Here is a 21,321-nt window from a genome sequence, read left to right on the forward strand (position 1 = left end):
ATACTTGACCAACATGACGAATTTATGGCCATGACAAAAGCCTTATGCCGTTAGATGAAGTCAAAGCTCTATCAGAACCCTTCAACACGAGTCTCGACAGCATACCAAGAATGGCCGGCCCAATTATGTGTGGGGTAGGGTCGAAACCACCACGCTAGCACAGAGCACGACATTCACGCAGACAATTATGAATCAATTCATCAGTCCACGGCAGACTGACGCAAGACACCCGCCGTATGTCGTCTTGGTTATCAGACATGTCCTCGGCACATTACATTCTGGAATAATGCTGCAGTGGACCAAGTATTGGGGTTCGGAACGCTCTCGAGCCCTCGAGCAAAACCACAAAACCTGACTTCTAAGGAACTGCGTTGTCTTAGCGAAGATTCAGTAGAGCTGCACATTCAGATATTTACGAGTGAACGGTAGGTCAAAATCTTAGAGGCGACGCTAAGAATTAGCTTGGTATCACGGAGGGGCCGGGTTCGCCTTTGATATCCAGGTTGTTACCATGAAGCTAAACCAACCTGGACTGAGTCGGTCATTCTTGCAATATAAGTAGCAGTAAGCCATCCTTGTTTTAGCCCCATTAAACGCGTGTCTCTGCTGCCGACAACTAAGCAAGATGTCTGCTAAGCAGCCCACCGTGTGCACCACGCCCGTCAATGGCTCGACGCCCTCGGGCTCTGACATTGAGAGCCTGAGGTCCAAGGGTGCCAGTGAGGACATGGCGCGGGTACCCAGCGGCGCCACAGCGCCTCCCCCTATGGCTCCGGCATTGGCAAGCCAGCAGAGCCAACGGATGGAGTCAGTTCTTGGTGATGCAATCCTGCGCTTCCTTCGGATCCGCAAAGACAAGAAGCCGGAGTACGACCTTGATGCGATCGCTACCCAACCGAGCATTTGGGACTCTGAGAATATTGAAGAATACAAGAGTCTGTATATCCATCCCAAGTGGGAGAATTGGAAAGCCTTTGATCCCAGCTTTCGATGGACATGTCGTGAGGAGAGGGCCGTGCGCCGCAAGGTCGACTTGAAGATCATGGTCTGGGTTTGCGTGATGTTTGCAGCGCTCAACATTGACCGCAATAACATCTCCAATGCGGTCTCAGACAACATGCTCGATGATCTGGGTCTCTCACATAGTGATTACAACACGGGCCAAACTATTTCCCGGGTGGGCTTTCTCGTTGCGGAGCTTCCATCACAGATCATCTCGAAGCGAATTGGCCCCGATATCTGGATACCTATCCAGATCTGCATCTTCAGCATAATCTCGGGCCTGCAATTCTTTCTCAATGGACGGGCATCGTTCCTTGCCACTCGTTACCTCATTGCAACATTTCAGGGCGGGTTCATCCCTGACACTATTCTCTACCTCAGTTATTTCTACACTAGCAGCGCACTTCCCGTCCGGCTGGCCTGGTACTGGATGTCTTCTCAATTAGGTACGCTTTTTTATCTGGTTTGTGGATCTGGGCGTATTCTTGCTGACGCCACCAGTCGATATTGGCGTCGGATTCGCATCTGTTGGTCTTTTGGCCATGCGCGGTATTCTGGGCTACGCCGGCTGGCGATGGTTGTTCCTGATCCAGTAAGTTACTGTTGCTCTCAAGTATTGATGAAATTATTAACAAATCAGCAGGGGGGCTTTTACTTGTAAGCAAAATTTGCGCTGGTATGGCACACTCGCTAATTTCAGGTAGTTTCTGTCGGCGTTGCCTCGTTTTTCCTCATGCCCCAGTGCCCAGCGAAGACGAAGAGCAAATGGAATCCAAAGGGCTATTTCACTGAGAAGGAGGAGAAGATAATTGTCAACTCAGGTAAAGCTGCTCAGGTTTATGAACATGATTGATAGAAAGTGACTGACATTTGCCTCAGTGATTCGCGACGACCCCCAGAAGGGAGGCATGTTCAACCGCCAGGGCCTCTCCGTTCGCCAAATTTGGGAGTGTATCAAAGACTACGATATGTGGCCTTTATACGCTCTGGGGCTACTATTTGGTATTCCTAAGTACCCCGTCAATCAATACCTGACCCTCTCGTTGCGCGAACTGGGCTTCAACGTCATTCAGACCAACCTGCTCTCAATTCCCTATATCATCGGATCGAGTATTACAATGCTCTTGATCACTGCACTCAGTGAACTGATCAACAATCGAAGCTTCGTATCGATGGCAGAAGACGCCTGGTTGCTGCCCTGCTTTGTGGCCTTGATCGCGCTCCCGGACCCGATAGGCCCATGGGTATACTTTGCCATCGCCACGGTCTTATTGTCTTTTCCCTACACCCACCCCATCCAAGTTGCCTGGACAAGCAGGAATGCGGGCTCTGTGCAGAACAGAACAGTCTCAGCTTCTCTGTACAACATGTGGGTGCAAGTCAGTGGAATGATTGGCGCAAATATCTATCAATCAAGCGACTCGCCTCGATACTTCAAGGCGAACAAGGGACTGCTTGTCATTTGCATCTGGATGTGTTTGGTCCAGTACCCAGGCACCTACCTGTACTATCGATGGCGCAATATCCAGAAAGCTAAGAAATGGGATTCCATGAGCCCCGAAGAGCAGCATCATTACCGACAGGCTACGACCGACGAGGGCAACAAGCGGTAGGTTGCTATTGACTGTCCTGGAAATAGTTAACTAACTTTTTTACAGCCTCGATTTCCGCTTTGCTACTTGATGTACCCCTTTCGTGGAGTCAGGCACTTGGCTTTTGGATTATGAAAATGGAAACGTGGGGCATGGACAGTACCTATATTCTCTGATTCGAGAATTATAGAATTATCGACTAATATTTCGTGGTTACACGAATCTTTCGATTGAATCGAAGTCTCAAAAGCCTCCATGGTATCCTCTATCACACAGGGTATGATTATAACCCTGAATAAGACTAGAATCTAGCTTCAGATCTGTAGTTAGATCGTGATCTCAAAATGCTGAATGGCTGGTCCATAGATATAGGCATTCGGTGAGCTCAGGATTTTTCTATTGCCCGAAGGAATTTCTAGATAAAAAGGAAACGACTTTGACTAGTTTAGAAAAGCATCAGATAGCCAATAGTAAGGGTCTAGAAGCCTCAGCAATCACGAAATACTCCTCCCTTGCTGGAGTCATTGAGACTTTCCCTTGTCTAGTGCGTCAGGCTGACCCAAGGAGACCCTCACTAAGGATACGTATCGCAGTACCAGAATGCCATGTGACTATTATTGACCTCGAAACATAAAATTCTTAGAACAAATTCCAAAAATAGTCCTCAGGAAAGGGAGTTTTTGGCATCGCGGGCATTTCCCCGCGATAAGAAGTGCTGCCTGAGGAACGCAGGTGCCCGTCCGAACATCTACCCTAAAACCTCATATCGAGCGAAGACACCAGCACACCTGAAGGCTAGAAGTTGAAATGATTCATCATACCATTCGGAGTGAGTTCCCAGTAGATCGAAGATTTTATTTGCCGTCAACTGCATACAACAAGCTGCAACTTGCATTTATTGCAACCTAGAGGCGTTCAAAAATCATAGAACTACTCGAAACAGCATTTGAAGTCCGCATAGTATTATTACCTAGGCCCATATTTGAAATCCCCTGTAAACACCTGAGAGAAAACCAACTCTACGTCTGAAAAAGAAGGCACGAGCAGGCAGGAAGCTTGGAATGAACGACTTGGTCAACCTGCGGCCGGCAAACATCTGCTTGATCCCATGCAAATAACAGTGAGTGCCACTGTCACGCTTACAGAGTCGCGTGCTTTTGCTAATGTAGAATTGGATGGGAAGCAGATACATGTTGATTTAGCTGCGGGTGATTTCTTTTGTGTGAATATGGAATACGGATGGAAACCATGCCAAACAGCCTGCATCTGCTCCATATATGTACTAGGAAGTTGAATATCTTCCATAAGGTGCAAGGACAAGATCTGACTAGTGCAGAATGGTTTGCCGGTCCCAGTCCTATATAAGCCTTAAAACATTTTTCTAAAGGTACAAGCGGAAAGCCAAGTGATCCCAGCCCTTAGATGTTAAAATACCTCCGTAGCTTGAATACATGACGACAAGGGCAGGTTACAAGCAACTTTGAAATGCATATATAAACCAGTAACGCGTGATTTTGCGCAAGATTTAGTCACATCGCATAACTCAGCCTTACGTTTCCGCTAACATAATTATAGTCACCTTCCCCATCTTATCCACAAACCTAAGGTGGTTTACTAAAGCCTAACGGGATCGCCAGGTGGTTCTCCTAGTTTTTTTTTGGAGACTATAAATGCTGCCTGAGGCTCGGTTTGCTGTCGTTGCTAGCACGGGCACTTTCGACTTCACACCTGCTTTCGAGGAGGCCGTCTTCTGTATCCTCCCTTCAGCGCTCTTCCTGGTCGTGGCTCTACAGCGTCTCTTCTAGCTGACAAGACAGCTTAGCAAGGTCGCCAAAAGCCAGAGGGCAATCGTTAAAGTGGCACGTGATACCCTTAGCCCTATGACCCGTTACGGGGTTTTGTTCTGGGTCTAAGGTTTCGACGAAGAAAATAACACCTTCTGACTGGATCTGTGACTGCAGGGATTGATTGGCGTGTACACTACTCTATGACTCGCATTGTTGCTGTACCGGACTCTAAATGCAGAAAAGCGGCCTTTCCCTTAGCTGCGGACGTCGGCCGGCGTGCTCGCCTTCTTCGATGGCTTTTTGCTCCTGTTCTTGTCCCACGCCGAGCACGCTCAGTGCGGCCACCTACCATAATCAACATTTATCTTTTGTTTACTTTGATCTTTGACTGCGTTGTTGCACGGACACTATGGCTTGCCAACCATGATTACACTATCTTAGTTGTGAACAATAAGTTGTATCGGATGCTCACGCCAACAGCAAAATGCCAAATCGAAGTCACAAAGCTAGATCTCTCAAGTTACGACTCAATCCTCGCGTTCGTCGAATATGCTAAGATCTCGACCGGCTCGACTTCGTCATCAACAACGCCGGCTTCCTCAAACGAACCTTTGAACTCGACCCTCAGACTGGCCATGAGGAGACCATCCAGGACAACCATCTCGGCAACTTCCTCCTGCTCATCCTCCTCGCTCCAATTCTGCAGTCTGAGAATTCCTCCGTCCACCCAGGCCGCCTCTGCTTCGTCAACTCCGACACTCCCTCATGGGCGAAGTTCAACGAAAGGGACTCGACCCCTCTCCTGCCCGCCTCAACAAGCGCGAGAACTTCATCTTCAACGATCGCTATGCGACTTCCAAGCTTCTTGGCTAACTCTTCTTGAAAGAACTGGCGAGTCATGTTCTCGCTTCTGCCGTAGTCATCAACTGCTGCAATCCTGGCCTGTGCAGGTCTGGTCTTGACCGGGAATTCAAGGGCTGCTTTCTTGGGTACCTTGCTAGTATCATGCAATATTTCCTTGCAAGAACGCCATATGTCGGCGCGAGATCTCTAACTGATTCCGTGGTTAATCATTGGGAATTGTCGCATGGGCAGTATATAGAAGATGGCGGGATTGTTCCGTACGTACCCTGTTACTCACACGGAGGCTTTACGTAGAGCGCAGTGCTGACTTGATACTAGAATGGCTCCCTTCGTATAAAGTCCCGAAGGGGAAACAATCACCAAACTACTATGGCAGGAGACAATGGACGAGCTTTCCTTTGCGGAGGTGGCGGATATCATCAACAGCTACGGCGAAAGCAGTGACCATGACTGGATCTTCATATGACACTATTATATCATATATCATGTCTCATGGTATTGCAATTTGCCCTGATGGACAGCTTCAGGTTATTATCTATGCTCCCTGTGTCGATTATGTAATAGGTCATCAGCTAATCATTCCTCACCTAATGTGCAATCAGTCATGTAATGGTATCAACAGCACTCATTCAAGTTAATTATTTTAGACAAGATCAACGAGACCTGTGGACTCCAATGATAGCTTATCGGATTAGTCCTTCAATGACACCAGCTGATATCATGGCCTGGTACTGGCCCTAGTCTCGCTCAAAGCACGATTGATGACGGTACCTTGTATATACGGCTGTCACAAGACATGTATAACTTTTTCAGCACTGTGCTTAGTAGTGAAATGTTCCCGTAACGCCAGATGTAGATCCTGTTACGGTGTAGACAGTGAGACCTAAGACATGCTAGTACGTATGTGCGAGCCTTGGACATGCAAAGCCAAACGTGCACGGTACCTGACCTATAAGGACAGAGTACAGCTAGCACGTGAAGGGTTCAACTAAATAGCCCGAGTTTCTTGCTCAGCCAGAGCAAAAATGTCCTCTCCAGACGGCTCAACAACCTCCCTTTTTGACAACTTCGAAGCCAGGAAGAACCAGTTCAAAGCATTGCCGACCGTCGTCGCCCTGTCCCCAAGCACCTGTTTACTGAGCCTTTTGGTCTGTCTTTCGCTTTTGATATACGAGTCTGTTCCGAGATCTAATAGGTATTGCGATATGCCCTGAACTTCATCATCGTCCAGGAATAGGGTCCGATCCCAGTTTCGCAGAAATGGGTAGTCTCTGAACTCCCTGCTGACGATTAAATATTTACCCATGTGAACAGCACCCAGAAGCATCTCCGGGATTCCCTCGTAATCGCAGAGTTGCACTACTGCTACCGCCTCGGACACAAGTGAGTTCCATAATTGATCTGGCGGCCGGAGCTGAACTAGAGAGATGTGGTGGGCGAGGTCTGGCATCTGGGATTTTATATGGCTTAGGAGGCTCGCGTGAACCGGAGCAGTTTCTGGATTGGCTGCAGAGACGCAGTGGCAAAGGAGTAGCTGGGGAATCAAAGTATCTGAAGTGTTGCCTGCGGCCTGGCGTTGGTGGAAGAAGGCTTGGTAACCGTCTAAAAGACGGATGGTGCCTTCGTTTGGGATGAGCTGTGTTAGATGGAGGAAGTAGCGCCCTGGAGCTAGTCAACGGCTTTTCTAGGCAGTTTACGGTGCCTGAGAGGCGCAACGGGGGGCAGCCCTACTGCGAGGATAGTCGAGCACAGGCTTTCCTGCGCTCCGGCAGATTGCATTCAGTTCACGGCCGTAAAAGGAAATATCCCAGTCATGCAAGGGTTTATGCAACCCATCAAGCCTACAGAACAAATCAGTCTTCCAAGAACCCAAAATAGCTCCTTAACTAAGAATGCCTACTGATCAATCGCAACAGGCATGTATCCCACCCGCTTGAAGGGCATGAGGCGAGGCGCGCAGGCCTTAGGTTCCTGGGAAACGAGCAGGTCGACATCTCTCAGCCTCTCACGGAGGAAGTCAAATGTCTGATTTTCCGGCTGCCGGCGGTCGCTGCCTATGCCGTGGTGAATATGTAGCCGATTCTCAAAGATTACTGGACGCCGGGGGTCAGACTGCTTCGCGATAAGTGCCAGTGAGGACAGAATTGCATCACAGATCACCACGACATCTGCACCTCCATCCAAAGCAGGGAGTAGCGGGCCGTCCTTGCTGAGCCAGTACCGTTGGGCGGTCTTGTAAACCCATTCTAGGATGCGGAGTTCTTCGTCCGCGGTAAGGGGCTGGGTTGGGTTTTCAACGCAGTGCAGAATCCTCTGCACCCTTCGGATGGTATACAGCAGCTGCGGACGCGGGCGAGGAACATACCTACCCAGTAATTAGTAAGTAAGCAAATACAGTACTTGGAGCCGTATAAACGTATATAGGGTTGGATGGCCCACCATCGAACATCGACGCCCAAGCATTGCGATAGTCGGATGAGGGCATGCCGGGTATAGACATCCGGCCTTCCATAAGCAGTCGCACTGAAGAAGGCGACTCTTACTTGTCTCTTTCGCAGATCACTAGCATAATGCTGCACTAGAGACCATGTGCGGCTCTCGACCGTCTTTTCGTATTCAGCCGCGCTTACCAATGGCGCTCTAAAGTTCATATCAACTGCAACCATTCCATGCAGATCGAGCTGGATGGGCGGCACATGGCCGATCCCGAAGGATCTAAATCTGATCAGAACTGGCTGGATATATGAATGACCTGCGAAATGGAGAATGCAGACCTAAGACACTTCCTCGCAATCGAATCCGCCTTCTCGTCAATTTGTTTTTCCTCCCACCCGGCAAATGTCGCCAACTCGCCTTGATCATCCTGCGTTCTCTGGTGCGGTTTTCGTGCAACCACATACGGGATCGCATCGAGCTCTTTCCAAAGCTGTAAGCTAAGGGACGGGCATTGATCCGCTAGGGACCGCGGAAACGCAACTGCCGCAAACTTCTCATCATACAAGCTTCGGTGCTCAAATAGTTTGCGCAAAACAAGGTCCGGAACTGCGTCTGACGGATCGTGTGAGGGCAAGAGGGGAAGCTCGTACTGGAAGAAGCTGACGATATCAGACCCATTCCGCACGACGAGCGCGAGCCGGGCACATGATCCTTCCACTACCAGCTCAGAGATTCCGGCGTATACAACCTATCATCGTCAGACAACAGGGGATCTCTGATATGAAGGGATTATAGGACACCACACATGTGATGGTGGGTCAGTCCAGGACTTTAAGTCCATTTCGCAAAAGCATCAATCGTTGGTGTCAAATGGCAACCGACTTATTCAGCACGTCAATCTCTGAAAGCTTTTGTCAGTAATCTATATAGTGTTCCATATGGCCGGTTTTATTTGTTTTTTGATCAATTTCCCAAGTCACATATCAAAGTAAGTTCTCAGGGTTGAGGCATCTCCCCACCTTGTGATCACTGCGAGTTACATCATGGGAACGAACTTCTACCTTGGTTATTGGTTAAGGGAGCTCCTACAGTATACTATATACCTTTGAGATAGGTCAGCAACGAAGAATTCCAGGGCAAACTAATCATGCCACTAAAGGGCTTGACGCATTGGATCTTACCTGGGGATATCCCGTGGGCTAGGGGTGGTCTGGTATCCACGGCCCATGGGTAAGGCGGCTTCCTTTTTTGGATAAAAGCTTTCTTGTGCCCTCATTTGTGAATCTGCATGAAGAGTCGTACTCGTGATCTTACTCGCCTATAAATTCTGGACGTCTACGCCTCAAGAGTCTAGGGGGCCACGGTAATGATTAGCTTCTTAAAAGAGCAATTCTGGTGCAGCTACAACATATTGCGTTTTAAACTAGAAAGGACGTGTAGTCTGTCAACTACAAATACACTCCAGTTTTAACATTCATGTCATATTAAGTATATTGGACACTGGGGCATTCTGTGCAAACTGTTGATCTGAGACATCAATACATAAAGGATATATGGAATACTTGTAAATCGTCGTGACTAGCCCACTCCAAACAGCTACTTGATATCGATGCGCTTTCCAGTAGGAGCCCCCTCAGACTTCGGAATCTTAATGGAGAGAACGCCATTCTTCAGACTTGCATCAACATGGTCGCAATCAACCGGAGTAGGAAAGTTGAACGAGCGTCGGAAATCTCCCGTCGAACGCTCGACATACCACCAAGTGCCCTCGTTACCTTCTTTAGAAGACGAAGACTCACTGTGGCCCTTGATGTTCAGAGTGTTTCGATCAGGGAACTCGATTTCAAGGTCTTTCTTTTCCACTCCAGGAAGCTCGCCGTCCAGATGGTAGCTGTCCTTTGTTTCACGTAAATCGAAGCGTGGTGCGTAGGCTGTGAACTGATTGTCGAAGGACCGGTTGGCCAGGGAGGAGTCGAAATCGTCTAGCGCTCGCATGAGGGAGAACAGGCCCCCTCCTGGGCGTCGGTGCATTAAGGAGGACATTGTGCGGTACTGAGAAAATGGCGATTGAGTAATATGGGTGTGGTGATACCCGGGATAGAGAATACGTGCAGGTACTCTTGATCGAGCGAGTTTCAGCATCTGTTTGACGCTTCTTTGCTGCAAATTAGACGGAAATTATCATTATATCAGTCGACATAATATCTGGTCCTGGGATGAACAAGGTTGAGATGATATTTTGAAGGTCCAGTAGCTAGAGAGACGAGGTGTCATGCAACCGGTGGCGATATATCATAAGCAGTCAATTACGTTAAGATACAAGGTCAGTGCAGCTGGGACACGCCACCACATATTGATATACGCAGTTACTAGGAATAACATCAACGTCTTTTCCTGGTCTTGATCAATCGTAGCGCGGGGAAGCTGGCTGGGAGAGTCCCGCAATAATGAACCGCTTTTCTACAATGTTCCAGACAATGTTCCAGAACTGGTGATTACATACTCGTTTCTAACCTTGCACTGTATGCCGAAAATTCACGCCGGCCAGATACATCTTTACCGACAAAATGTCCAATAGCATGTTATCGTCACGGTTTAGCTTGGAGATTCTTAGTGTACCAGTGACACCACGTTTTTGCTGACCGGGCTGTCCTTACAGATGATAGGCTGCTGAGATGTGAGTATGACCCTAACCGTGACGTAGTATCTATTGAGCACCGATAATATCCTTTCTTCCTAAGGTGAGGACATCTTACCATACGCAAATCATGCTAGTTGAATTCATGGCTCGCTCACCCATGGTATCGCATTATCGATTACTCGTGTCCAGGGCACGTTCCCATATACCTTGTCACAACACTTGAAGACGCAATACGGCTATGAATACGATTATAGGTTGTACAAACTTGTCGGCCGGCCGGTTCGGCCGGCCGGTATCCACCCGGCTGATTAATGCTTCGAAGCATTATCTGCTTCATGATTTTTTTGGTGGTGTGCTTGGTGATGTGCTGGTGTATCTTTGTAACTGGATTGAATTAACTGTAAGTTCTTTTTAGTAGCCCTTTCAAGTGTCATAAGTTGTCTAATATAGCTCCTTGAAGCTTTATCTTCAATGAGTGTCAAGGCACACGCACGACATGATAGATAACTGTGTTAAAAGCGGAATCTTCCGATAGGAGAGCGTATCCTGAACGGTGCAAGCAAGTTTTATCTTGGCTTGTTAGATATCGCGCAGCTCTTAGCCAAACGACTGTTTTCGCTTGTGAGAAAATGTGTTGGGAATTCTATTGGACCTGTTGTTTGGATGGTCCGCTTACTCCGACTTAGGAACTTGATGTAGTTCTGACGAAAGACCTGAATGCCAATAAATATGATCCATGCCAGCGGCATGTTCGACTCTGAGAACAGGAATTTCTCAACCGGCCCTAAAACAACACAATTACACAGTACATAGTACAATCGAGAAGATAATATGAACACGACAAGCCCCATACAGGCATTGGCTGGGTTCTTAACGAATCCGCATTGCGGCCTCAGCTATACTCACAGCTTTCAGCTCCTGGGTTTTGACGACAGACACGAGATAATTGGTCCCATAGTCTGATGCAGCGTGTACAATGACATTTTCCCCATACCCACAGTCTGTCTCGTTGGGCCCCGCCTCGCTATACTCCGCAAAGCTTTCCTTTGTGATTCCATCCGCAGGAGAGAGCAACACCTTACTCGCAAGCTCCCTTGCCTTTTCGTATGAGGTGGAGGTATGCTGAACATCGATATCTCGCATCAGACTCCCTTCATCACCGCTGTACTCCACGCTGGCCTGGATAACGTAGTACAGTGGCACAGAGACTCGGCCATCTGGGAGGTCACTCGTCAATCCAGCATCATTGGGCGTGTTTCTGATCCGGACTCGGAAGATTGTTCCATCGGGAGCCTTCGCATAAACCATCAGACCCGCTTCGCTTGCAAGTCTTGAGACGCTAGTTTCTTTATCCGTCTGACTTGCTCTGCTCTCGTAGGTCTCAAACCATTCCTGTTCGTAACCGGCATCAAAAAGGCAGCTATGCGCGGCTGCCTTGGCCGCCGAAAGAGAGATGTATGTTCCTGGGACTCGCACTTTTTCAACAACATTGAATGGGTTGTTGTGGATATGGGATGTGGTAAAGAGAACGTGATAGAGATGCTCTGGGATGTGTTTCTCGCCCATGATGTTGATGCTTCTTCTTGCCTTGTCCTGCTATATCCAGAAAAATATTCTCAATCTGCACGATTTAAATGTATAACCATCCTGTCACACCACCAGTTGGCACTAAAGCATGACCAAGAGAGGTCGATGTCGGCCGAGAGCAGAGCCGTGGAACTGCGGTGGCATGCTTTCAGATGATCTAATAGACAAACAAATGTAAGCCTCGTTGGCAAAGTTGAACCACTAAATGCTAACTTGCTTCTATCACGGGTTCTGAAATTGCTCCCTGCAGCTGGTGCGCGTATGCATCATCAATTACTGTTGCCGAGCCTTCATGGAGATATGCAAAAAAAGCTTGGCACTTGTGTAGACAAATATTATTAGACAGCCTTGCATGCAGATTTGTTCACATCTACCAAAACAGATCATACTTAAACATATTGATTAAATGGTAAGAAATACTATCTCTTGAGTAGTTCAATTTTGAGTATAAACTGTATAATAATAGATTATTGTCATCATATATGATATGAATGTTAGGTGGAACACTGTAACTGCTCCGCCAAGTAAATTTGTTTACCTATATGATTCAAACTATCAAGCTATTCTCTTTCTGTGTACAACAAAATGATCCCTCCTCTGTTGCTGGGCGCGACAAGCATAACAGGTGGTGGATCCGGACTTCTCCACCCATGCATTTCCAAATCACGTACAGTCAAGGGTTTGTTTGTAACTAGAATGACAACAAATATATTAGTCAGAACTTACTCTCCAAAGAGGGGTTAGCCCTTTTCGGCTGAGTGTCAAGTTCGATATAGAAGAAGTGTCTGTTCAAGGCCTGCTAACAATGAACATGGAGCTTACCAGTTGAATCTCGACGCATCGGTTGTCATGCGGATTGAGTATTCGCAATGCATTCATAGATATTAGTTAAAGTGCATCTCTAGCCTACATCGGCTGTGCCCAGCTAGGTTCCACTGCAACAAAGGAATGCACGGACGCTTTAACACATAGTATGTCTGCTAAGGCAAATAAGACTCATTACATGTGATAATTCCAATGAAAATTGAACCATGACATTTGATAAGTCACCAGATCAATGACAAAAGCAGAGAAGTAGAAGACGTTCATCTGGCAGTAGTGCGGTGCTTATATAGCTATTCACAATATTTTCAAGATGGTTTATTATTTTTATAACCCTGCAAAGGCACAACATTCCAGCAATCACATCTCAGTCTCTAATAGGGACTGAATCTATACTCAGGCTCGCAGGTTCTGGGTCACACTTTACTCCAAGCTATGGGCCTGGCCTTAGACTCTAGGCCATACTCCAGCACGTATCCATTGACGCGATATAGTATGAAGCGATAGTAAATGATCTTTATATATTTCATGGATAGTATTAAGTTTCGTTCCAAAGCCACAAAATGATATGAGCAGGAGAGGACAAGGGCCTGTATCTGTTTCTGCATGCACACATTAAATTGGGCAGAATACCATAATTTTAGGTATCCGATTTCTTAAATCTTAAAGTAGATAAGAAGTCTTTAAATACTGATTTCTAGGCCCTTTCAGGCACTACGCGGGAAGGAAGCTTGTTGCAATTCATATCAATCCCCGTTTGCGTCGGTTCAGTGAAGAAGTACTGAGACCGGGGCCACAGCCACGGCTGACCTAGTACCAGTAGGACTCGCTTACATTTCTTACCCATATAATAGTATTGCTCTAAATGGGCCCTATTGACATTATGGCTTGTTAAACATAAGCGCTGAGATATTACAGGGTAGGCTGACACCTCATTGTTTATGGGACTATTGATGAGGCTGCGTCGCTTACTTATAACATGAAAGAAAGTCAACATGTTCGAACATACCCTGAAGGACTAGCGCCCAGCATGTCTTATTAGTCGGGCCATCCTTAGTCGGGCATTTAATCATTCCAAGCTGCGGGTTGCAATATTAGGTGAAATAGTTCAGGGGGCATATGATAGAAAGAACGGCTAAAAACAACATGATATTGCACCATATATTCAGTACGTCCACATTGCCCTATAGGTACGACTATGATACTTGCTCGCAACCAGCATTCACACACTTTTAGAATACAAACATAACCTATGCTGTTGGTTTTCTGCTTTAAATCGGACCTTGAGGGTTCATCTGTCATCATGCGACCACAAATGTCTGCCCCGTTCAGTTTATCACGGTTCTGGAATATATATCAGAGATAGCTATTGATATCTATTGCTAAGTCCTTATTTCCTGATGTTCATAGATCAAATGAGGCTCTGACGGATAACTTGTAAGGGAAAAGGCTCTATATACCCCAGAACAAACCGAAGCTAACTACCCCCCTGGAGCAGTCAGATGGGCACTGGATGAGTTTATTATGAGCTGTATGGTGTCTTGACAGCGATTCTAGTTAGTAATCATTGGAAATACATGTCCGTCGTGGAAAGCATATTTATATAGGACATAGCTCAAGAGGACGGCCGTCAGCCTTATAGCCAGGTTCCTAAGTTGACTGCACAATGTTAGCGACAAATACATATATACATTCTAGAGGAAGGGAGAACTTGCCATGAACAGCCTTGACTTGCGTATACGCTGCCAGAGCGTATTCACCCAACTCCCGACCAATCCCACTCTGCTTGTACCCGCCAAAGGGGATAGCAAAATGCGAGTCTTGAGAACTGTTGATCTACTTAACTTAGCATCCACTCTGATCGGCATATCCTAAGAATAGACAAGGACCAGACACTTACCCACACCATGCCTGCCTGGATTGCGGCCGCAACGCGATGAGCCCGCGTGATATTTTCCGTGAACACCGCCGCCCCAAGCCCATACTCAGTGTCATTCGCCTTGTTAATCGCATCCTGCTGCGTACTGAAGGACTGAATGACGACAAAGGGACCAAATATCTCCTCTCGGACGGCACTCATCTCCCGCGTAGTATTCTTGAAGATCGTGGGTGGGACAAAGTAGCCCTTTTCAGAGACAGGCTCGTCACCGAGTACCAGCTGAGCGCCTTCGGATTTGGCCGACTGCACGTAGCTCAGGATGCGGTCGCGCTGCGCCTTGGAGATCTGAGGGCCGTGAGTAACGGAGGGGTCGAATTGCGACCCGACCTTGCTGTTCTCGATCGTGTACTGCTTGAATTTCTCGACAAAGGTATCATAGATCGTCTCTTGGACGTATATCCTGGAAGTGGCCGTGCAGATTTGGCCCATGTTGCCTATATATCTCCCAATCAGCTTCTATTTCGGTCCTGTTAGTGGCTAGATTCCAAGGCACTCACTCATGATACCAACATGGGACCATTTGACAGCCTGGTCTATATTTGCGTCATCAAATACGAGAAGCGGACTCTTGCCGCCTGTCTCTAGAGTGATCGCTTTCAAATTGCCCGCAGCGGCCTTCATAATGACGCGCCCGGTGTTTGTGCTCCCAGTGAAAGCGATCTTGTCGACACCAGGATGGCCGGCGATGGCGGCGCCGGCGCTGGCCCCTTCGCCATTCAGCAGATTAACGACGCCTGCCGGGAAGCCAGCTTCCTTTATCAGAGTCGCAAGGTACAGCACCGAGAGAGGCGTCTGCTCGGCGGCCTTGAGGACAACGGTGTTCCCGCACGCGAGCGCAGGACCTAATTTCCACGCGGCCATCTACACAATCAGCACTGGAAATCAAGCGGTTCATGTTTCAGAAAGGAGAAATCTCGAAGAGGAGAAATACCATAACAGGATAATTCCACGGGATGATTTGCCCGCACACCCCGAGGGGTTCATGTCGCGTATACGCGAACTTCGCATCGCCCGTATCGATCGTCGAACCGTGGATCTTGTCGGCCCACCCGCCATAGTACCGGAAGACGGCAATGACCTCGGCTATGTCCTCGCCCAGTGCCTGCTCGTACGGCTTCCCGTTATCCCATGCGTCGATAGTGGCGAGGATCTCCTTGTCGCGGTCACACAGGTCCGCAAGGCGGAGGAGCAGGAGCCCGCGTTCAGAGGGGGTGAGGCCGCGCCATTCTGAGGCAAACGCCTGGCGAGCGGCCGCGACGGCACGGTCAACGTCTTTCGGGCCGGCAGAGGAAACTGTTGCGATTATAGACTCGTCATAGGGATTCACGGTGGTCAGGGTCTTGCCGGACGCGGCGGGGACGAATTCGTTGTTGATGAAGAGGCCTGGCAAGCAGGCGTAAGCATGAAGAAACCTTAGTTGGCGATTGGCATACCTGTTGGCTGGCTGTAACTGACTCCGTTAGGAGCAGTCAATTGGACTGGTTGTGCCATGGTGATTGATAGAGATGGGATCTGGATATGGACACATAACGCGGACTGTGGCAGAAACTGCTCTATTTATGTGCACCAAGTCCATAAAATCGCAGTCCGCAACCCTCCGAACCACATTCTGCATACGGGAAGTATAGTCTCCTGATCCCCGCAGTTGCTTGACCAGTATATCACGATAGATACGGATAGAGAGTGGTCCAGTCCAGTGGCCTCAAAAGTTGCCTAATCGGGGAAAGAGCTGATCTCCACCGGCCCACGCTCTGTCGGCTTTATCTTGCCGCGGCCTGGTATTAGTCGCCACTATTATTGGCCGTAGGCTTTCTGTCCAGTCAATCGCGCCCCGGTTTGGCCCCAGTTGAAACGGTGCAGGTGACACTGATCCATATCTGGAGCGACAGTAGGCGGACAGCTTGGGGCCCGCCTCCACTTTCAGCTACCAGGTCGCCGAACCAGCGCCCTGGGATATTTCTGTTCTATCTATCTATCCTTGTGACTTACGAGGCTCGATTTAATTATGAGTCGGTATTACGGCAAATAGGAAAACCGGCATCAAAAGTAGGATATACCAGCGTCGTTTCATTTCCAATGCACTATATACAATTGCAATCACCCTTCCACAAAAAAAAACCTCCAATCAGAACGGATAATGAGCCTCGACTTCAATCTCAATCTCCATTCCCTCGATCCCCAGCTTCCCAATCTCCACGCACGTCCACACAGGCCGGTGGTTCGGCAGCACGCGCTTGAAGTTCGCCGTCACCACGTCAAAGGTCTTCGACACATCGATATGGTAGCTACGCACGGCATAGACATTCTGCCACGAGAGTCGGGCGTCGACGGCGCGGAGGGCATTCTCGACATTCTCAAAGGCGAGCGCGACTTGTCTCTCGATGTCCGAGGGGATACTGCCGTCCTGTGTCCAGCCGCCCTGGCCGGAAGTCTTAACAATGTTGCCGACTTTGACGGCTTGCGAGTAGTGGAAGGATTCTGAATTGGCTTCGGTGCCGGGGTAATTGTAGAAGGTGAAGTTTGACGACGACATGGCGCGTGGAATATGGGTTGTAAAGCTAGGATGTCTTTTCTCGGATTTTTCGCTATTCAACAGAGACGAAGATGAAGATGCTCTGCAGAGGTAGATGGTAGGCCTGGTATGTTTACCGCGTTTAAATACGTTGATTTGAAAACCCTGAGGGGGAGACTAGAGCTCAGTGGGTGCATCTCTTGACTACCGCCGTATAGAGACGCATTAGGCAAGGGGACAGGACCATTGCCCCTGGCCCTTCCTATGTTGGAACTAGAGAAAAAGGATAGCCTATCTGCAGGATTACCCCGCAGAATCGAAGGGTTAGATGGACAAGCTAAAATCGGACAAGACCCGTATGGAGACCGGTTTATCTCTCGTCACGGCCAGCCTCGAACTCCACTGGCCCATATACTTACCGGATTGAGATCTAGACCCAGAACCAAGAGATAGCATTTGGGGAGGAGTCGGCATAGAGATATCTGGGGAAATGTAATAGGCATTGATACGTGACGTCCTCTTATCAGACAAAGGATTCCGAATGATAGATATAGACAAGCCTTATAAAGCAACAGGAACTGCCGATTTCGTGGGCAAACCTATCTCCACAACTATCCTTATGTCCCCATTTTCCAAAATTCCTAGCCATCATGTCAAAATCAGCGCGGAAATTGAGCGTGGACTCGCTGAGGAGGCTGGAGACCCCACAGACCGGAACGGTGCACAATGCATACAGTAGCGTGCTGCCTAGAAACCGGGGTCTTGCTACGATCCTATTCATGTCACTCTCCATCGCCGCTGTCCCATACGGAACCGGCAGTGCCCTGATGAACGCGGTCTATGGAGGGGGTCAATTGTCCATGTTTGTCGGGCTGCTCGTTGTCTGTATTCTGGATGGCTGTATCGCCGTCTCCTTGGCCGAGCTCGCATCACGGTACCCATCGTCTTCGGGCGTATATCACTGGTCTTATTGCCTGGCAAAGGGCCGCAAGAGCATCCGCTTCCTCTCCTTCATCACGGGTTGGATATGGCTGATCGGACACTGGACTATTACCTTGTCGGTCAACTTCGGCTTCGCATCGCTGCTTGCAGCCACTGTCGCCATCTACCACCCCAGCTTCGAGATTGCCCCCTGGCAACTGGTCCTGGTCTTCTACGCCCTCTGTCTCGTGACATTCCTCATCTGCGCCACCGGCGACAGGCACCTTCCTCTTATCGATACCCTTGCAGCCGCAAGCACACTTTTGACCTGCATCGTGGTCGCCATCACGCTATCAGCCACGGCGAAGACAGGCCGTCACTCAGCTTCCTACGGCCTGGGCCATAGCGAAACCGGGCTTTCTGGATGGGGCGACTTTAGCTTCTTCATCGGCCTTCTCCCACCTGCCTTTACTTTATCCGCGCTGGGAATGGTCACTTCCATGTCGGAAGAGTGCGTCGACGCAGAGGTGCAGATGCCGAAGGCCATGGTGCTCGTTCCGGTCATTTCCGGCGCTGCTTCGTTGCTCTTTATCCTGCCCATTTGCTTTACTCTTCCGCCCCTAACAGAGCTCCTGAACGCCCCTTACGGACAGGCGCTGCCGTATATCTTCACTCTCGTCACTGGATCCCGCGGTGGTGCTTTAGGTCTCATGTCCCTCGTTTTACTCGTAACGCTCACATGCTCAATTAGTATTACAACTGCAACCGCCCGGTGTACCTGGGCCATGTCGCGCGACAATGCCATTCCATATTCCGGCCTGTGGTCGAAGACGATTTGGGAGAGGCCGCTTCCAGCCTTGTGTCTCGTCACCGTGCTCGAAATGCTCCTCGGACTGATCTACCTTGGAAATACTAGCGCGTTTACTGCGTTTGCTTCTGTCGGAGTCATCGCCCTTGCTGTCGCATACGCCGTGCCAATTGCCATCAGCATCGCGAATGGCCGTCGGGAAGTCCTGGCAGCCCGCTGGAACGCAGGTAAGGTGGCCGGCGCGGCGACGAATTGGCTGGCATTGATATGGATCTTGTTTGAATTGGTGCTCTTTAGCATGCCGACTGCACTGCCTGTAACGGAAGTCTCGATGAACTATGCATCGGTGGTATTCGTTGGGTGCATCGCAATCAGCGTGGTCTGGTATGCGGTCTATGGCAGGAATCGTGAGTTGATCCTCCTGAAACTTTATGCAAACACAAGCTTACCAATGGCAGATTTCCAAGGGCCTGTTGAAGACATCTCTTCAGAGTAGGCTTTGGTTTCCCCGATAAATATCAGTCGCTAGTTGAGTTCCCACGTCATCAATGCAAGAATTGACTGTCATGATGCCTCCTATAACACGAGCACATCCTGCCCGAGGCGAGAAAACATCTGTGCCCAGGAGCCCTCGTGCTGCGGTGAGAGCCAGAGTTCCTCAAGAGCAGCACGTATAGAAAGTAGAGAATCGAAGCGTAAAGTCTCGTAGATATCGTCCATCTTCTGCAAGATGAATCCCTGTTGCTCAGGGTGAAAGACATGCGCTCCCGCGACATATAGCGGAAACACGATGCAGTTATGGGTTTTAGAGGTGCGTTTGATTCCCCCCATACACTCAAGACATGACTGGACGTGTTGCTGTACGAGAAAGTGCCGGGCAGGAAGTCCACAGATGGCCCGATAGAGAAAGATGAGGGCGCTGTGTTGAAAAGCTCGAGCAAAGGCAAGAGGCTGCATGGCTTCTAGGGCTCCACCTTGCTTGACCAAGTGCGCAGTCTCATTCGTAAGATGATAGGTGCTGAATGTGACAAATCTGGGTTGTAGTACGCTCTCGAACCGCCGTACCTGCTCTGTCGAAATTTCAAGGGAATTAACCCGTAGCGACTGCCGATAGAAACCCATCTCGGCCATGGTGTGGAAGATCGAGGCCAGGGTCGTCTCCCCATATCGCTGTTTCTCCCACCATACAGTGCCTTGCTCGATATGCAGCCAGATATCCGCGGGGAGGCACGGAGCTCGGTCGTCGAGGAGGGCACGAGTCAGATCTGTAGACGCAAACTGAGAGAGCAACATATGCACATCATCTTGGTGGCCTTGGTCGTAGAATGCGCTAAAGCCGCCGAGATTTTCGACGATAGCGCGCACTCCCACCCGATGGCTGCCAGTCGAGGCAGACTGCGCGGTGCACTCGATGTATCCATCCAGAAAGTAGAGAAGCAATACTGCCAGCAGCACGCACGAGAGCCCCTGTGTATCGCTCGCGCTGCCTTCGAGCTGCTTGCGGACAGCCGTCAGGCAGTTCAGCCTCTTCGATGGAATCACCTCAGTCCCTTGTCTCGACCACTGTTCCCTATGGGCGCGATGGGCTTCGGCGAGCTCGCACATGGTCAGCAGCACCGGTTGGCAATCGAGGGCGAGGCGGATCGGAGGGGGGCACGGATCGAACGAGGTCGAGAAGAGAGGCCACACCGCGAACTGGAAGTACTCGAGTGCTTTTCGCTCGCTCTCTGTCAAGCTGTTCTGGCTCGTCGGAGATCGGAGTAAGGGGCTACCAGCAACGTCCAGCTGGTATCCCGGTGGAAGCCCTTTGGCCGGCTTCGAGCTCCATCGAACGCGTAATTTCCCGTAGCTGCAAGAGGTTCCGGAAACGAGACATCTTCGACATTCAGGTGATGTTAAATCGCACTTGACACGTCTAGTTTTGCATTGCCAGCAGCTCCCTGCGACGGTGCGTTGCCTTTTGGGAGGCGTTCTGGGAGGCATTCTGGGACGTTTGCACGAAGGAGTACAATCAGAATAGATCTGGATGAGCACAGCAGAGGGTTAGATAGCTTAGAATGATACGATGTTCAAGTGTAGGGAAATATTAGAGATGACGCAGGAGACAGCTTGATCAGGAAGGTGGTGGGAGAAATGGATCCTCCCTGGCCTGGGGAGTCGGAGAGTTGGAGACTTCGCATAATCGCCGTTTACCTATCAGTGCCGAGTGCGGGGGCGCCTGGAATTCCATTGAGAATAGAACGAATCCATGGGACGATCGTGCCTATTCCTGCCCTGTCTGGTCTAGTCTCTTCTGGCCCCGTCCGTCCAGCCGGGCCCATGGCCCAAAATCTTACCCGATACGGTAAACCATGATGCCTATCCCGATAAGCTTCTCTAGGGCCAGCAAGGGCTCAGATCCAAATCGAGC

General features: G+C 49.4%; 9 protein-coding genes across 9 annotated transcripts, besides 3 other annotated features; 2 read left to right on the forward strand and 7 right to left on the reverse strand.

Annotated features, from left to right (window-relative positions):
- Positions 1 to 21,321: part of a sequence feature (contig 1.67 618..254221(-1)) that runs on past both edges of the window.
- ANIA_04129 (uncharacterized protein) lies at positions 626 to 2,685 on the forward strand (the record flags this gene model as incomplete). The annotated part of the gene is made up of 6 exons (XM_656641.1): positions 626 to 1,448; positions 1,504 to 1,594; positions 1,646 to 1,659; positions 1,707 to 1,823; positions 1,882 to 2,611; positions 2,661 to 2,685. The coding sequence occupies 6 exons, from the start codon at positions 626 to 628 to the stop codon at positions 2,683 to 2,685; spliced, it is 1,800 nt and encodes a 599-aa protein (XP_661733.1).
- Positions 3,561 to 3,586: a sequence feature (Short protein (ANIA_11429, CBF74643.1) was converted to a misc_feature.).
- Positions 3,738 to 3,786: a sequence feature (Short protein (ANIA_11429, CBF74643.1) was converted to a misc_feature.).
- ANIA_10506 (putative heat shock trehalose synthase) lies at positions 6,234 to 8,522 on the reverse strand (the record flags this gene model as incomplete). The annotated part of the gene is made up of 6 exons (XM_050611315.1): positions 6,234 to 6,913; positions 6,977 to 7,086; positions 7,146 to 7,610; positions 7,685 to 7,960; positions 8,020 to 8,429; positions 8,487 to 8,522. 6 exons carry the CDS (start codon positions 8,520 to 8,522, stop codon positions 6,234 to 6,236), a joined length of 1,977 nt encoding a protein of 658 aa, XP_050467354.1.
- Positions 9,173 to 9,912, reverse strand: ANIA_10507 (Hsp20/alpha crystallin family protein). Its single transcript, XM_050611316.1, has one exon. The coding sequence runs from the start codon at positions 9,821 to 9,823 to the stop codon at positions 9,278 to 9,280; it is 546 nt and encodes a 181-aa protein (XP_050467355.1). The 5' UTR covers positions 9,824 to 9,912; the 3' UTR covers positions 9,173 to 9,277.
- ANIA_04127 (uncharacterized protein) lies at positions 10,999 to 11,905 on the reverse strand. Its single transcript, XM_050611317.1, has one exon. The coding sequence runs from the start codon at positions 11,886 to 11,888 to the stop codon at positions 11,193 to 11,195; it is 696 nt and encodes a 231-aa protein (XP_050467356.1). The 5' UTR covers positions 11,889 to 11,905; the 3' UTR covers positions 10,999 to 11,192.
- ANIA_11428 (uncharacterized protein) lies at positions 12,329 to 13,763 on the reverse strand (the record flags this gene model as incomplete). Its single annotated transcript, XM_050611318.1, has 5 exons — positions 12,329 to 12,361; positions 12,581 to 12,600; positions 12,636 to 12,705; positions 13,566 to 13,569; positions 13,741 to 13,763. 5 exons carry the CDS (start codon positions 13,761 to 13,763, stop codon positions 12,329 to 12,331), a joined length of 150 nt encoding a protein of 49 aa, XP_050467357.1.
- Positions 14,368 to 16,161, reverse strand: ANIA_04126 (uncharacterized protein; the record flags this gene model as incomplete). Its single annotated transcript, XM_656638.1, has 6 exons — positions 14,368 to 14,390; positions 14,423 to 14,567; positions 14,632 to 15,104; positions 15,168 to 15,531; positions 15,602 to 16,053; positions 16,104 to 16,161. 6 exons carry the CDS (start codon positions 16,159 to 16,161, stop codon positions 14,368 to 14,370), a joined length of 1,515 nt encoding a protein of 504 aa, XP_661730.1.
- On the reverse strand, positions 16,796 to 17,203 carry ANIA_04125 (RidA family protein; the record flags this gene model as incomplete). The annotated part of the gene is made up of 1 exon (XM_656637.1): positions 16,796 to 17,203. One exon carries the CDS (start codon positions 17,201 to 17,203, stop codon positions 16,796 to 16,798), a length of 408 nt encoding a protein of 135 aa, XP_661729.1.
- ANIA_04124 (putative amino acid permease) lies at positions 17,833 to 19,231 on the forward strand (the record flags this gene model as incomplete). Its single annotated transcript, XM_656636.1, has 2 exons — positions 17,833 to 19,138; positions 19,209 to 19,231. The coding sequence occupies 2 exons, from the start codon at positions 17,833 to 17,835 to the stop codon at positions 19,229 to 19,231; spliced, it is 1,329 nt and encodes a 442-aa protein (XP_661728.1).
- ANIA_04123 (Zn(II)2Cys6 transcription factor) lies at positions 19,488 to 20,894 on the reverse strand (the record flags this gene model as incomplete). The annotated part of the gene is made up of 1 exon (XM_656635.1): positions 19,488 to 20,894. The coding sequence occupies one exon, from the start codon at positions 20,892 to 20,894 to the stop codon at positions 19,488 to 19,490; it is 1,407 nt and encodes a 468-aa protein (XP_661727.1).

Source organism: Aspergillus nidulans, chromosome II, assembly GCF_000011425.1.
Source record: "Aspergillus nidulans FGSC A4 chromosome II".
In the NCBI taxonomy this organism is placed as follows: Eukaryota; Fungi; Ascomycota; class Eurotiomycetes; order Eurotiales; family Aspergillaceae; genus Aspergillus; species Aspergillus nidulans.

Coding starts and splice junctions, on each gene's coding strand:
- ANIA_10507 (XM_050611316.1), bottom strand. CDS start 9,823: ATGCTGAAACTCGCTCGATCAAGAGTACCTGCACGTATTCTCTATCCC.
- ANIA_04127 (XM_050611317.1), bottom strand. CDS start 11,888: ATGGGCGAGAAACACATCCCAGAGCATCTCTATCACGTTCTCTTTACC.